The following is a 16485-nucleotide window of genomic DNA, read 5'->3' as shown; positions in this document are numbered from 1 at the left end:
TCTTATTAGGTTGACAGAAGCTGACTGATACAAGCTATCAGAGCAAACGCACATTTTCCTTGTTGCTGCCTTTTTTTTCTTTGCTTCCACTTGTGCATCTTTATCAAAGAACACCTTTTTTGTTGTATGTGTTCCACTTCAGCTTTTCCTCATAAAACATTCAACACAGTCCAGAGAGAATGCTGTTTAGATAGATGCCTGCTATCCAATTTGTTAACTTGAGTTGCCTCTGAGTCAAATGTGTCTGCATTCAGTATTAAGAATGTCTGGTTTTGCAAACCTTGGTTCCAGGCTCTAGGAATGCTAGAAGTGGGTTTGCTGTTGCTGAATACAAACTTGGCTATGCAAGAAGCGAGCTGCATTGAAACTATAAGGACACATGCATATGCTGGTGGTTGTTAAGCCATTTTAAATAATTGCTAAATTGAACCAAGTAAATAATAAATGTACAAAAAATATTTAAGCATTCATGCAGTAATGTCATCCATCCACCTGCCATATTTTCAGGTCTATGCTGTATAATCAGCATTCTGATATTGGCTGTGTTTATTAATTTGTTTTAAAGGAAAACATTCTTAACTTTCAGTAGTCTACTTCTTAGAATTGTCTTTCATTTTATTTCGACTTTAGGCAAAAACAGCCAACTTTTGCTTGAAAATTTCCTTTGATGTCTCAGATTTTCTTAAAACCTACAGGGAATGCTTACACTTCATGGCCCCATAATAAAGTTTTTTTGGCTTTTCTTTCATGTAATTACTTGGTGGACACTGATATTAAACATGCGCAGCCATGCCTGAGAGCACAGCGGTCTCATCCACTGGCTTCCCACATTAGCTGTTTGGGGGGGCTAGCCAATCAGAAGACAGTTAGCTTAACCTCCTAGGACCTGGCATCCACATATATGGACATCACATTTTGGGTTGTCTAGACCAAAATACAAAAACTTTGCTCTACAAGTGCCTGATATCCACTTACGAGGACATTTTACTGCCACTGTTCTATCGAAATTTAAAATGAATGTCCTTGAATGTGGATCTCAATCAGGTAATTCTTTGTTTTTACATTCATCAGGTCCCAATCAGCCCATATAGCAAAGAGTTCAAGCATGCCATGAAAGAGTTCGGGTATTAGGAGGTTAAAGAAGGTAAGAAGGTGGCCTGAACGTGACAAGAGCTAAAATGGTTTGTTTCAGTTAACAAAATAAGAGGCTCCCCAATTTAAAGAGAATAAGATAAATATGGGTTTTTATATTAGCGGCTCTAATAGAATTCAAATTTGGAGCTGGAATGTAGCATAATAGGTCAATAAGTTGTCAAGATGTGGTGTATGTGAATGTACTAGGTGTGCTGCACCAAACGCATGGGTATGTGTCGAACAGAAACTAATTTGGGGACTTCCACATCATTCATCGGTGTCTGTTTCCTTCATGAACCTTTTTAAATACGTCAAAGTCACCTTGCCACAGTGACCGGGTAAGTGGAGTGCTTGTAGGGGGGTTGGCAGCCAAAGAAGCCAAGCCTTTTTGCAGATCAGTAGTGAGTTCTGAAGAGCTTGCTGTGGGTCCATTCTATATCCCCAACCTCTCTCAGGATCATTTGCATCAATTTTTCATCAATTTTTGTGTGAATTCTTAAGATATGAAAAATGGGCTTGGGGCTAGGCTTTTGAAAATGCTTTTTAGCTTTTCTCTCTGTTGATGTTCATGTTGAAAGGGAGGACTAACTATTTTCACTTTGACAGTATTATTCTACGCGTGCATGTGTGTGTATGTATGCATAGACCATTCTTTTGTTTGTTTGATGTATAATATAATGCTAAGACACTGGTCAAGTTATATAATTAGACCTGAATCCATGTACCCCTCCACTGTGTGTCCAATAAAACTAGATACACGACAAATGATGCAATTTTCTCTCAAGCATGAGATGACACTACAAAATCTGTTTCCAGCTGTTACCAGCTAAATGCCCTTTAAATTTTGAAGTTCTAGAATAAGAAAACTACACCCAAGGAAAGACATCTAGGGGAGCAAGGAATCACCCTGCTGGTAACTGGCATGCTTTTATTTGAAAGAAATGGAGCAGAAACCATCACAGAAGAAACAATAACAAAAACTCTATTTCCCTTAGGAGCATTCATGTTTTTACATACTTGGACTAACTTTGTGCTGTAGCTGGGGTTTTGGTACTGTCTGATCAATCACTAAACACACACTTGAAAACTCAGTCACTCAGTCCAAATGCATTCATTTCAGTATTTAACACCCATGAGTTATTTCCCCTATCCCATCAGGTTACACAGCAATGGGAAAAGTAGTTTTTCCCCTCTAGTGAGCTTTGGCTAATGAGTTCAGCTTAGCAGTAGGTGTGCAAGTTGGCTTCTTGGAACTCCCTGTATTGCTACCAGTAGGTGCTTCATGGAGTCACTGGATAGGATAAGATACAAACACTTTACCTTCATGCCCCTAACCTTTGAAAACTAGACAAATAGGAGGAAAATATCTATAGTTTGTGTATTTTTAAATTGAGTGTTGTACCTGGGGTAGCACAGTAGTGCAGTGGTTTGTACTGGTGCCTCACAGTGAGAAGGTCCTGGTTTTGATGTATTTTCATGGTCTCCCTGTACTTATGTGAGTTCACTGTTTGTACCTCAGCTTCCTCCCACAGTCCAAAGACATGATTGTTAAGTAAACTGACCAGAGGTGTGAATGTGAAAATGTTTCTTCCTGTTGTGCTTAATTTATGATATAGTATAGTGTCTCTTATCTTACGCTAATGTGCAGTTATTCAAAAAATCCCAAAGCTTGTTATGGATGACACTTTGGCTACGTTCACACTGCAGGTCTTAATGCTCAATTCCGATTTTTTTGATCAAATCCGATTTTTTTTTGTCTGCTTGTTCACACTACAGATAAAATGCGACAGCAAACGTGCTCTAGCGTGAACGCTCAAAGCGGCCCGCATGCACAAAAGAAGACGTCACACACAACGGCTCTGTTTAGACCCAGAGCAAACAGTATTGTTTGACTGATGGCCCTTAATATAAAGACTTCGGACTTTACGTTTCCCAATTTTTGCTTTAAGTTATTTTGTTATTTGCATAATAATGTAAACAACCTAATAATTATCCTTATTGCTGTTTTAGAGAGGAGCGGTGCTTCAAAGGATAGTTGCAGATTTCTGTCAGAATCTGCCGATTATACATGTACAAATAAAATGTTCACGTTGTCTTCCCAACAGTTTCACTGACATCTACACGGGATGGCCAGGAAGCGTTCGCGATGTCTTATCGGGCGCTTCTCCGGAGCTGATAATTGGCGTCTGTCTTGTGTCAGTGACATAAAAGACGGATTTAATGCGACATGACCGTTCACACAGCAGTCGCTTTCTAAAACATCGGATATATATCGGATTCAATACCACATATGAAAGTGACCCAGATCAGATTTGAAAATATCGGATTTGTGCCGTTCACACTGTCATACCATGATCGGATATGGGTCGCATAGGGTCAAAAAAATCGGATTTGATGCGCTTTCGCCTGCAGTGTGAACGTAGCCTATGTATGGGTCAGATCCTAACTGGTTTGTAGAAAAATACAGCATGAGAAGCCCTGATGGTGGGCCGCAGTGGCCCTTTTTCATTGTTTTTAATTCTTGGTTTCACTTCAGCTCTTTGCATGTTATAACTTTAGTCTTCTCCTAGCTGGCAAGGACCAACAACAGCACAAGCAAGAGTAGCCCACAGACCAGTTTTTGTGACTCTTCCCCTTGGTGACAGTAAACCTCTACAATGTTGAGCATGTAAACATGTTGGAGCCCTTAGTGTGTCCAGGTTATACGATGGATGGATGGAACGGAGGAAGGAGTTTGTGTACTTTGTGACTTTAAAAACTGGATCTCCAGAAAGGCACTGATTGCCTTTGGTCATGCTCCTAAAGTGATGTACCACCTTTGTGCTTGAACAGTACGTACTATTCCACTGAAAACTGCTGTATGATTTCTGGGTCGAAGCCCGAGACCTAACTCTGAAAGATTCAAGATTCAAAGCTCTTATTTTTACCAATGATGACAATACACATGAAGGATGGGCACTTTTGTCATAGAAACAGATGTTTGCTGCACAAATTGAGGTCAACATGGCCAGAACAGGGAGTAATTAAAAACTAGCAGGAGCACTATCTTATGTTACCAACTGTAATGCAGGATATCTAGCTAACTAGATAACAAAGTTTGAAGACTAGTAATTATTATCTTCTTTTTTTTTTTTTTTTTTTTGTTACTGTGGTTATTTAAATTACTTTAACGGCTTCCTTATGAAAATCACTTCTAAATGTCCTGCAACTCCTGAAATATGGTCCATTGGAGAAAACTGAAGAATTAGAACAGGCCTTACAGACAGCCACTGATTCCTGAAAGATGGCAAGTACAAAGTGATACTAATTACAGGTTGCTAAACATACAAACAGTCTCGCAGGCAGCAGAATATTCTTCCTAAGATGCCAAGCAAGAGCAGATAGCTGCCAGGCTGCATAAAGAATGCCAGACAAATGGCAGATATCTAACACAAAGCAAAGCAATACAGGGACAGTCTGTCAGACCTCTAGATGAGAATTCACCCAGCAAGGCAGCCAGTACTACCAGACTCGTGGAATGGCTGCTTACAATGTTCTGCTACACAGTATAAAGATGTAATTTCTGCACACGTCCAACACAGCACCTGTGTGCATCAAGGCATGTGTGATTTGGCTTACTGAAATCACTGTTTTACTGGAGAGCGGTTAAACTGAAAATAAAAAATCAAACTGTTAGAGAACATTTCAAGCACACACTGTAGTAGCCTCAAAAGTTAAAAAAAAAAAAAGAAAGGTGTCCAAGTAAGTCATAGTCTCCCAAAATTGCCTTTAGTTAATGCATGCAAATCTGAATTTGCAAGAAATGTGATTGATAAATAAATCAAGTTTAAGCCCAGAATGTGGTTTCATTGATGTTGACACTCCTGTCAGTGTCTCTGTCCCCTGTTAGACTATAGAAGGTTTTGAAATGCGTTAAACGAGCCACCTCATTTGTCCTTTTTGGTCTAACAAATGCACCCCATACATCGGGTTGTCTGGTGACACAGTTTGGGCATCACACTTCTCGTGGAATGAACTGTCAGCTTCTAAAATTTATTTGGTCTTATCTGCAGCTTACCTGTGATGTTGGTAAAACAGGGACTTAAATCTCTCTCCATGCCATCGTGACAAGTTGACATGTCACCGTGACAAGTTGACATGTCACCTAATGCAAAATCTAGAAACACGGCAACTTATGGCTTCCTTTGGCTGGAAACTGAGTGTAAATACACACTGTAATACCGGGCACAGCTATGGCCAGCATAAGGGCCAAATAAGCTCTGATGAGGAGCAACTAAACATGAGGGCGTTTTTTGTTTTGTTATTTTATTTTATTTTATTCTGGCAGTGTGCACTTGCAGGTAAAACAGAAACACCCATGACAGATTACTTTGTCTTACCCTACAAGCAGCAATATTAGGCTTTTACTCTATTAGTGCTCCCTAACCAGGTTTCACTGTCATCGCAGAGCTTTACTATGAGGACAGTGTAATATGCAATTTGCTTTTGTATTAACACCACAGACCAAGTGATAACTTCATTGAACTGCATAGATAAGTGGTGCATTGCATTGGTACAGAGATCTAACTTTCTCACCGTAATTGGACTTGATGATAAATGGCATTGTGGGTCCTAATGTGGCAGTATGGTTTCATCTTGGGCCTCTGGCTCTCACTGGCTATTATCTCCATCCCGTGAGGATACATTGTGTCTGAGCCTTTGTTGGCTCTGCGCAGTGGAGTGGAGGACCTAATCTATTTATCACAGGGTCTGCGTGACCACCCAGCCAGCCTGCTATATCGGATCATACCAGGCTCTCTTGTGCTCTTTCTCTAGGGATGGAGGAAGTACCGATGTAACATGCAGCTTCACACCTGTCAAACAGTGCTGGTGTTGGTCATCCCTGAGGAATGGAGCACAGAAGGGAATGCATTTAAATGTATTTTGTGTCATGGCTTTCTTGGCCAAAAGAAACTGGGATTTTGTGTTTGTTTGTTTTTTTGCCACAGAGGTGTAATCCTCAGGCTTTAGTGTTAGATAAATCTATAATACATTTTAAAGATAAAGCATTATTAAGGACACGAGCTGTCTAGTGTTTGTGTGAAATTTTTCAGTTTAAGATGTTATTGAAGTGTTGTTGAAGCGTGAATCTGGGTCTTCTCGCTGCTTCACCAATTTTTTGACATGATGAAATTGCAAAAAATAAAAAGAATTGAAGGGGCCTCAGTGTGGTATTGAGACGGGGGGAAAACTCTGTGTCTGACCTTTGTAATTCAGGATACTGTCATTCAATAATACATTAACATTTTAATTGATGAAGGAAATCAGCCTTACTAGGAGCTTATGTGGTTCACTCTATTTAACTAGACAGTGAAATGCCCCCTATAACACAACAAAAATACTTTTGATGAGGTGAAACATTTGTCAGACAGGAGCGTCTTTCATGGTGGGCCTATACAGCTGCCAGCCGACTTGTGGATGCACCATGAATACATATAGTTGAATTATTTCTGTTAACAAACCCTGTACATGCTGTATAATCTGAAGTGTAGCTCAGGAAGTAGAATCATATTTTACGTACTACAAAGACACTCTGTGGATACAAATTTATCACAAAAACAGAAACCTTCATTAGATTTATATTTATAAACACATAGTAGTCACAAACTATTACAAACCGTTGTTGGAGTATGGAGAAGATCTGGGCCTGGCCTAAGCAGAGGCAGCATTTAATCAGTGTAATGAATGTTATTCGTGTCTCATCCCTGGTGCTTTGCTGCTGCCTCCCAGTTTGGCATCCATGTATGCAGTGTTTCATTTGGTCCTCATTACACACACTGCATATAGACAACCAAATATTGAGTTTTTACTGATGTTTCCATGGCAACACACCTCTCAATGGAAAGAGTTGAGGTGTGTAGTGTACTTTGCCTTGAGAGGCTGTTAGAAATCGGATGACTCGCCCAGTCAGGAACGGGGAGACTGGGGCCATTTATGGAATCCACCTCCTCTGTCCTCCACCGACACAGTCCAGTCAACAGGCACAGTGAGCATTTGCATGCTTTGTAGCACACCGTGGGCTACACTACAACCACAGTTTACGCTTTCAAATTCAAATAGTTTATTGGTTTCTTTTTTTTTTTGTACAGTCTTTGACCTCTTGGTTGTAGGACATTGTAAAACAATGAAGATGAGGCCAAAGCGAGTAGAAGTGTAGGATTTATCTCATCCCCAAGAGAGGAAACTCCATTCCTTGCGCAGTGTTTGTTTACCCAAGTGTAGCGTGAAATCCTATCACTTCAAATACACAGAGATGGGCTTGGTAATATAAAACGCTTGCCCAGTGATCAAGTGCAAGCATGTGATGGAAATCAGAAAACTTAACCGTACACGGTAAGCCACTGATTTGTAGTTTGACAACTGGTTATTTGAATTGGTTTTCTCCTCAATTTAGTCACTGTACTTAATGAAAACACCGTTCACTCTCATTTGCGCTCCATCTCCGACATAATATAAGTTTGGTTATCAATATGTGAATGTCCTGTAGGGGTGAAAATTAATCTCTGGTGCCTAAAGTGCACAGTGAGATGTGTGAATAATTCACAGCTTTTGCTTTGCCTGACCTTGAATGTGTGTGCGCGTGTGCGCGTGTGTGTGTTTTTCTAGCTGGGAAGTGTTGCGGTTCCTGCTGTCAAACCTGCGCTGGTGGATGGAGGAGTACCGCTTTGACGGCTTCAGATTTGATGGTGTTACTTCCATGCTGTACCATCACCATGGCATCGGTAAGACTGGTTTGTGTGCACCTTATATTTCAGAGCTGTGTGGTGTGAGTAAAGCCTGTCATCCTGCTCTTGTTTATAACTCGCAGTGGAGTGTACACCACACACTCCCGAGTGTTAAAGATTAATTTGAGTTTTGTTGAGAGGTCTAACTTATCCTATCCATCATGAGGGAACTTTTTCTTTTATCAAAGTGTTAATGTAAAGGCTTAATATAAAGGTGAAAGGTTAATAGAAAGGTCAAAAATAGAATCAAAACAATTTATTTATTTATTTTTTATACCAAATTATATTTAGAGGAATTTGGTCTGGTAAAACAAAAAGACTGTTGTCTGAATTAAGATTTAAAATAAATAAAATTAAAATCTACTTGTTGTAAAACGTAGCCTGACAAAATGCAGGTAATAGAGCAATGTGCCGTCAAAAGTTGGGATAGGACCGTTAGAAATGTTGTCATGCAGGTAAACAATACATTTTGCTTAGCAAATGTTAGACAACATTGGTGAACGATTTTCAGAAGTTGTCTGCTAAGTGGATTTTAATGTGCTGAGTGCAAATAGGCCAACAGAAGTTAGAACCGCCCTGCTAGCATGCTCATGAAAACCAGAACCAACAAATAATTTAAAGTATCATTTTCAGTTTCTGCAACTCAAAATTAGTACAGTTTGACTACTTTTAATTTGGAAGAATTTTGACTGTACACTGTGTCTTGGATGCACTTGAATAATATTCAGTGATTAATACTGTCCACCTTTTAAAAATAAAACTTTAAACATGCCAAAAAGTGAGATAAAGTGAGATGAAGAATATTCATCTGTATTTAATCTTAATAATAATTGCTCCAGAGTTTAAATCTCTGCGAGTACCCTACAAGTTCTGGTAAGTGCTGCTCTTTAGTCTCTAGAGGCATTTTTATTAGTTTCTTATCCAAAGGAGCCTTTGGCCTTCATTAAGATTACATTTATTTCACAATTTTAGGACATTTTAGAAATATGTCAAGAAGAAAAAGCAAAGCAGTAGCATCAGTTAAAAAAAAAAAATCTGTAGTTTGGGTGAAAACACGATGAGTGTTCACTGTGTGGGTGTTTACAGGCGCAGGTTTCACAGGGGACTACAGTGAATACTTTGGCCTACAGGTAGATGAAGATTCTTTGGTTTACCTGATGCTTGCCAATCATGTTCTTCATACCCTTTATCCTGACTGCATCACTGTTGCAGAGGTAAAAACCCACTGCCACACACACATCTTTGCATCCACTAACTTTGCAATGACACTGCCCAGAGCTGTTATTAATTAAAAGAACTTATTAGTTAGACATAGCTTACTTACGTATTCATTGCTGTAATTAAAAGGTAATGCAAAAGGAAATGGGGTGTCGCTCTTTCCTTTTTTTTTGCCTGTGGTGTAGGAATTTCACCCCTTAACATGTGAGTTGTAGGTATTGATAAAATCTTTGTTGAAATCTGTGCCCGCAAAGCAGAAATGTGATATTAAATAATAAGACTTTCCTATAGGATGTGTCAGGGATGCCAGCTCTCTGCAGAAAAGTGGAGGAGGGAGGACTTGGTTTTGATTACCGACTGGCAATGGCTGTCCCTGACAAGTGGATTCAGGTAAGGTGATTCTAAATTGATTGAATGTATTTTTATTTATATAGCACCAAATTACAACAACAGTCACCTTGGGGTGGTTTAAAGTGTAAGGAAGGACCCTATAATAGAGAAAAGTCCTGACAATCAGATGACCCCCTAAGAGCAAGCACATGTGGTTCCTTTAAATCTATCTTTTTGTGTCCCCCTTCTGTATATTTCCTCCCTGGCCACTTTAACAGGCAACAGGCTGATATAAAGTTAGAAAACCTACAAATCATAGAGAGAAGACAAAGCTGGACATATTGGGAAACCTTTGCGGCTTTGAGAAACAGTTGATATGGTGCCAGTTTAGCTCAGTGGATGAGCAGGCGACTACATGCCGTATGGCTGGAGAGCAGTTGGCCCTTTCCTGCATGTCTTGCCCTCTTTCTCCCCGCTTTCCTGTCTATCTTCGCTGTCCCTATCCAATAAAGCCTTAAAAAAATGGTTGATTTTGTGCACTGTTGCGCTTTTATGTATTATAGACAAGGAGAGTTGATGCACCTAAAATGACAAAAAAAATTCCCCCCAAAAACTTGTGATATAGAAAAAATGTGAACAGCATCCATTGCAAATGTTTAAACTCAGCATTCAAGGCAGCATTTCAAATGTTGAAATTACAAACATTTATTTTTTTAAAAGCCTTCTACTGTGTATTCATTTTAAATGTAATAGCAGGAATAGCTGTATAATTCAGAAAGTTGCCTGTAAGACTGTAAAGGTTGTGTGCTCAAAAGTACACACATACATATACACACCTGTTGGAGCCTCTCACGACTAATTAGGTTAATTAGGAACAGGTCATTAACATCATTGGGTGTAAGAAGAACATCCCACAGAGCCAGGGTTTCTCAGTTTAAAAAAAAAAAAAAAAAGCGTGAAGAAGGGTTTGCTATTCAGTGTGTAGGCAAAATAGTTTAATTTAAGAACAAAAAAGAAAGAATTTCTGGATTTCGTCATTTATGGTACACAATATCATTAAAAGATTACGAGAGTAAACATGAATCTCTGTACTCGAGGGATAAGGCTGACAACCAATAATGAATGACTGTGATCTTCAAGGCCTCAGGCAGCACTGCATTAAAACATGATCCTGTTGTGGAAATTACTGCGTGGGCTTAAGAACACTTCTGAAAACAGTTGTCAGCAAACGCAGTTTGTCCCTGCATCCACGTATATAATGATTAAAATTATACCAAAAGAAAAAAAAAAACACATAAACAAGACTCACAAAGAATGCCTTCTCTGGTTACAGTCCTAATGTATGATTGACTGAGACACAGTGGAACGCCACACTAGCTCTGATGACTTAAAATTTTAAATTATTTTTGGATATCATGGACACCAGAGCCTCAGGGGAAGGGGAAAGAAAAGGACCATGGCTTGTTGAGAGCAGATAGTTGGAAAACAAGCATTGGTGATGGTATAGCAATTAAGTGAACAAGGCACGGTTACTTTGCACATCTCTCATAAGGCACCATCAGTGTTGACCGATATGCAGTCAAACCTCGCCTACTCGCAGTCAAGTATTTGCTGATTTTTTTTTTGGATTTTTCTTTCACACAGCACATCTGAAATATTCCCTAATTATTTTCATTAGTATGATAGTTTAAAATATATATTTAGTGTTTGAACTATTAAAATAGGTAGTTTTTTGTGCTCTTTTTAAGGAAAAAGCCTTATTTATTTCAAAGTATTACAATTATTATTATTATTACAATAGAAATTATATTATATAAAAAATGTATATGTTGTCTTTTTTTCGCTTCCCATTAAATACGATTTTAAATGGTTTGCATATAATTTCCTTACAGCTTATTTACATTTTACATAGCATCCTAACTTTTCTGGAGAAATGATTGTAGTAGCTGATTTCTAAAATATAAGAACCACTGTAACTGGCTAAATCCTCTCAGTGTTTACAGTAAAGCCTAAAGCCTGTGCATTATAAATACCTTCATGATAAAGGTGGCTTTGATGTTCATAAGGGTTTGTTTTGGTAACTCTTTCTCAAGATGGGCAACAGTCACTAAATAAACCCAGGACTGTAAGGCCTAAGGAGGATTAACTTGAGAATGAAATGTATGTTTTCATATTTCTGGTATTCTTTTTGTGATATATATAAAAACGGATAGCATTGAACCTAATTCTGAAATCTTTTTTTATACATAGATTTTAAGGGTATTCAAACTGAAAAAGTTTTTTTTGTTGCTTTTCCTAAGGCAGTGCAACCCTTTTTATTTCCCCCCCCTTCTTAATCCTACCCACTGTGCAAGTGGGAAGGTCAGTATTTATCCATCCAAACACTGAGCTATGAATAAATGATGGAAGCGACACAATTGTTATTGAAAAAGAAAAGCTTTTGACTTATTCATTCATAATGACCTTTTTCTTAGATCAGTAATTTTTTAAGAGTCCTTTGCATGGATGTGTGGATTTTTTTTTTTTTTTCCGTGAATGAGAAGAAAAATGAGATTTAATAATGTGAAGGTCATCTAGTCACTGATCTTGGCGGAAATTTCTTCTGTGATGGTTTTTTTTTTCTTAAGTGAGGCTTTAAATAGGCAGTCACCTTTACATTTCACATTATTCATTATTCACTCTGAATGTCTGTCCTTGACGTAGCTTATGATATCAAAGCAAGGGTTATTTTTCTGTCTGTATTCAGTGCTGTTTTGATTTTTCCCAAACGATTATACAAGCTTAATAGTTAAAGAGCGCCACAAGAAAGGGTTCAGCTAGAAAGTTTATCACCCATCGCTGACTGTCAGGGTAGGTAGGCTGAATAAGAGGACGCTTATTGTCATCTATAACCAAAGACAGCTGTGCTGTGAAGATGTGCAAAAAATGCATTTTTAATTCCAACAGTGGCATTCAAATGACACTATGTAGGAAGTGATTGTTTGTAGTGTCTAAATCTGGACATTTATATTTTCCTCAGGTGGATCTCTGCCATTCAGGTTTCAATTGATTTTTATATTTTGCAGTGTAATTTAAGATTATCTATTTATTATTAAAGAAATTTAAAAATAACATGGGTCTTACAGAAATCTTTCTTTTCATAGTACATTTTCTTTAGTTATATATAGCAGCGGACCCCAACCCCTGGGCCACGTGGTTTTCAGGGTTTTTATCTGTTTTTAGTGTTATATTTTTTTAAATCATTTTTTATCGTTAACTCTGTTTTCCTGGGTCTTTTCCCGTGTGTTGTGAATAAATCTTCTATTTTTTGGGTACCGGTACTGGTTTTATTTTTGTTTATTTTGTTAACCGCAAGACCTTAGAGGCCGGTCCGTGAACATATTGTCGGACATAAACTGGTCCGTGGCACAAATAAGGTTGGGGATGGCTGATATATATGGTATATATCTTTAGCTATATACTCATTGTAGAGTTTTAATATATTGGTCTACCATGAAAGCTCTGTGTTTAAAGATAAAATGTGAAATGGATGAGTTGGAGGTCGAAATGAGAAGCAGTTATTTTTTTCATGATTATTAATTGCTTTGTTGTCGTGTCTTTTATTTCAATGCAATCCCACTACTAGAATAGAATTCATCTAAGATGTTAATTTCTGTTTACATTTTTATTTATCCACGTTTTCTTTTCTTTTTTTGTCATTATGACAAATATTGCACCAGATGATCATTGTTAGAGTTTGGTATCTCTGCTACACATATCTTCACTCACCACATATATAGTACACACACAAAATTGAGAAGAACATGCCGGTGGATGCTGGGGTGATGGCAGGGTTGAATCAGCAGGAAGTGATACAGGGCTGCAGCATCACTGAGATGTCAGAGGGAGAGAGAAGGAATTTGCAGCATAGGCAACCAAATTGGGTAAGTTTGTTTGGTATATGACATGAACAAAACCAGGCATGTTACATGTGTATGATACAGCAGAGCCTGAGCTGTCTGGGAGAACTAGCTTGCAGGCTTTGGTCTATTTTTGTTTATGCTGCATTGAGAAAAGCCTATACCCTTTACCTTTTTTTTTTCCTTTTTTTTTGTAAAACAGTCTTCATGTTGACTGAAGAGGTTTTACTTTTTTCGTTTTTGGTGAAGCTTGCCATCAGTTATCCAATACAGCATGACGCACAGCTCTTTGCTCAGGGAAGGAAGCTCAAACAAAAAGCATGCAGAGAAAAACCTGCTGGAGGAAAGGCATTCATTAACTTCCTGTCTGGCAGATGACGCTACAAAAGGAGCTGCGTTGTACTGTATGTCTATAGGTATTGGTCAACAGGACTTATGTACTGTATATATTTAGTATGCTAATACTCCTGATTTTTTTTTACTTAACGAAAGCAGCTTCATGGGTGCTTCCAATAACTTTTCATTATGGGCAAAACTGATAACAGTATCACAGTGTTGGGTGTTAACGACGCGTTATCATACAACACTGCTTCAGACTGGATGGAAAATTCTGGGCACCAAATATTCTCATTTCTTCCACAACAACTGCTGAAGCACCCTTTAGTTTGGCACTCCAGTCCAAACTGCCACTGTGAAAGTGCTTGATGGCCCACACTGGAAAAACATTGTTTATATCTGTTCAGCCATCAGGTATGGAAGTCCATAACTATATAATATTGAAGCCAAGTAGCAGAAAGCACATACCCGCCCCACCATCCACCCAGAGACAAAATAAGGTTATTATGGATTTTATTAAATAATTTTCTTTTTTTAGTTTTTTAGCCTCAGTTGATGACAGCACCAGCATCCCAATGAACATGGACAGGTTCAAGCAGCTATTTCTGCTTTGGAGCTCTGTGTGTGTGTGTGTGTGTGTGTGTGTGTGTGTGTCATCTGGAGGACTTGGATAACTTTACAGTACTTGGAACCAGCACGCAACTTCTAATTTATTTTTCTGACCCCATTTGCGCTTGATGACAGAATGTGTTTTGATGAAATCAGCAATTATTACTTTAGAAAGTACAGTTGCAGTGAGTTTTCTCTGGGGATGTGTCTGTCTGTCGGGTTCAGCCAGTAGATGAACGTAGACTGTTTTTTAAAAGTAATGTTTTATTTTTTTACGGGTGCACTTGAGCATTTTCAGAGAAAGTAGAGGCTTTTTTTTCCATTTGAGGAAAATGTCTGTATGCAGAATGCCTAAAGAGGTTGTCTGATTTAAAATTCATGTAAAACTGTGCCTTTTTAAATGTATCCGCTAGCCCACACTAGAAGTTTTATTTACACATATTTTGGTGAGAAAAAGCAAAATATAAAGAGTCTGACCTCGGCACCGCATGCATCCTCTTGCTCTATGGTTTCTTGTGTTTCTCAGTGGGGGAAGTCAACGCATCGTTAATCAAGTCTGTCTCTCACAGCAGTGGGTTTTACTCAGTAGTAGGGATGTGGAGGTAGAGGAGAGGGGAAGAGGGAGAGAGAGAGAGAGTGATCGTCCCAGACTTGACCTTCCTCTGTGATACTTGCAATAGGCGTGCAGCAGGCAGTGCTGTACCACCGAGGTTTCACAGGATTATCCTCAGGATGCCTCTGGAGAGGTTCTTGCTGCTTTTACTTTCCAAACAATATTGCTGGCAATGCAATATTTGTTTAGATTCTTCTCCTGGTTGCAATTTTCAATTAAATTTGTTCCCTCCCTCAGGAGACTTGAAGCTGGAGGAGAGCAAGTGAGCAACAAATTTTTTATTTTTTTTTGTATTTCTGTGCAGGGAAGCATTCATATGAACATGCCTTGGTATAGTCAGTGGAGTGCACTCAGGGCTAGCCTTGCCTCTTCTCACAGAGTGTCAATTAGGGAGGGATTTGAATGGACTGAAGTGGAGCCTCCAGTGAGGTGTGTGTTGCAGAGAAGGAAGACGTGAAGCGCGGAGGGCAGGCATTCAGACAGACGGAGAGAGACAGACAGGCAGGAAGAAAGAGAGGGAAAGGGAGACAAAGACGCAGAGCAACAGAACCGTGAGCTTATTTATAGATTCACATGTGTGCACGGATGAATTTCTCTCAGTTCCTTGGCTGGGACCTCACGCTGTGTTTCGTCCTCAGCATGACTGATTGATATGACTCATTTACTTGGCTGCACAAGGCTGTTAGGACCAACAGACTGTGAAAAATTAAGATATCCTAATGAGAGGACCAGATAAGGCGCGCAGCACAAGTTTGGATGATTCGATCTGATTATCACCATAAAATGCTGTCACTCCTAATGGATAATGTTACAAAAGCCCTTTAATTTAACAAGCACCCTTCCCTCCAGCTACAGTGGATTGAGATGTAATTGAAACAATTAGAGGCGACAGAGGTAGAGGGCTCCATGGTTGCAGCTCGGATAAAAGAAGGTGACACGGAGAATTCTCCAGCAGCCCTCTGCTTCTCTCAGCTGTTCAACTCGAATGACCTCTGAGTCAATTGTTCCAATTCTTGTTTCTGTTCCTCCATTTATTTTAATTGAATGAAAATATCAGTCCGCACACCTCTGTCCTTATTAGTTTCAGGGGGAAAATCTATTTCTAGACCACATACTTTGCTCTGCCCATCATAGCAGAAACACTTTCAATTACAATGACTTAAAAAAATTCAGGCTGCCAGAAAGCAAAGATGTTGTTCAGCCTCTTTATGTAAACATGTCAGCGATTTCTTTGCCAGCCTTAAAAGGGCGCCCACTCTGTCTGACCCCCTCTGCCAGTGTCACACTCTGCTTGCCTGCTTTAATGACAGCACCATTTCAGGTTCGTCCTGCTTTATTTTATTAGCTAATTGCACTCTGAGGCCACCCTTGTGTGGTGTTAACTGGCGGTGCAGGATTTCTTTAGCGAGGGCTTTTGCAGGAAAACTGTGAGGTGAGCTAACAAGTGTTTTTCAGCCGATGAGACATTTCTGTGGGCAGAAAAGTTCATTAATTTTCAAAACAGGGAACATATAAAGATGGGATGAAATTAGCTTGATCCACTGGATTGAGAACTGCACACCTTTGTTCCCTTTTCACCTCT

The 16485-nt window shown here is 39.1% G+C and overlaps 1 protein-coding gene across 1 annotated transcript in view; it reads left to right on the top strand.

The window, feature by feature from the left end:
- The window catches only part of gbe1b (glucan (1,4-alpha-), branching enzyme 1b), a 94538-nt gene that overhangs the window by 27609 nt on the left and 50444 nt on the right, over positions 1-16485 (top strand). The window contains exons 8-10 of the mRNA XM_084949986.1: positions 7780-7895; positions 8985-9112; positions 9408-9506. Coding sequence (XP_084806112.1) covers positions 7780-7895; positions 8985-9112; positions 9408-9506 — 343 coding nt within the window. The remainder of the gene's footprint in view (positions 1-7779; positions 7896-8984; positions 9113-9407; positions 9507-16485) is intronic.

This window comes from Perissodus microlepis, chromosome 14, assembly GCF_051167445.1.
Source record: "Perissodus microlepis isolate ML-2025 ecotype Zambia chromosome 14, ASM5116744v1, whole genome shotgun sequence".
NCBI lineage: Eukaryota > Metazoa > Chordata > Actinopteri > Cichliformes > Cichlidae > Perissodus > Perissodus microlepis.
The sequence above is the reverse complement of the archived record's forward strand: the minus strand, read 5'-3'. Positions and strand labels throughout refer to the sequence as shown.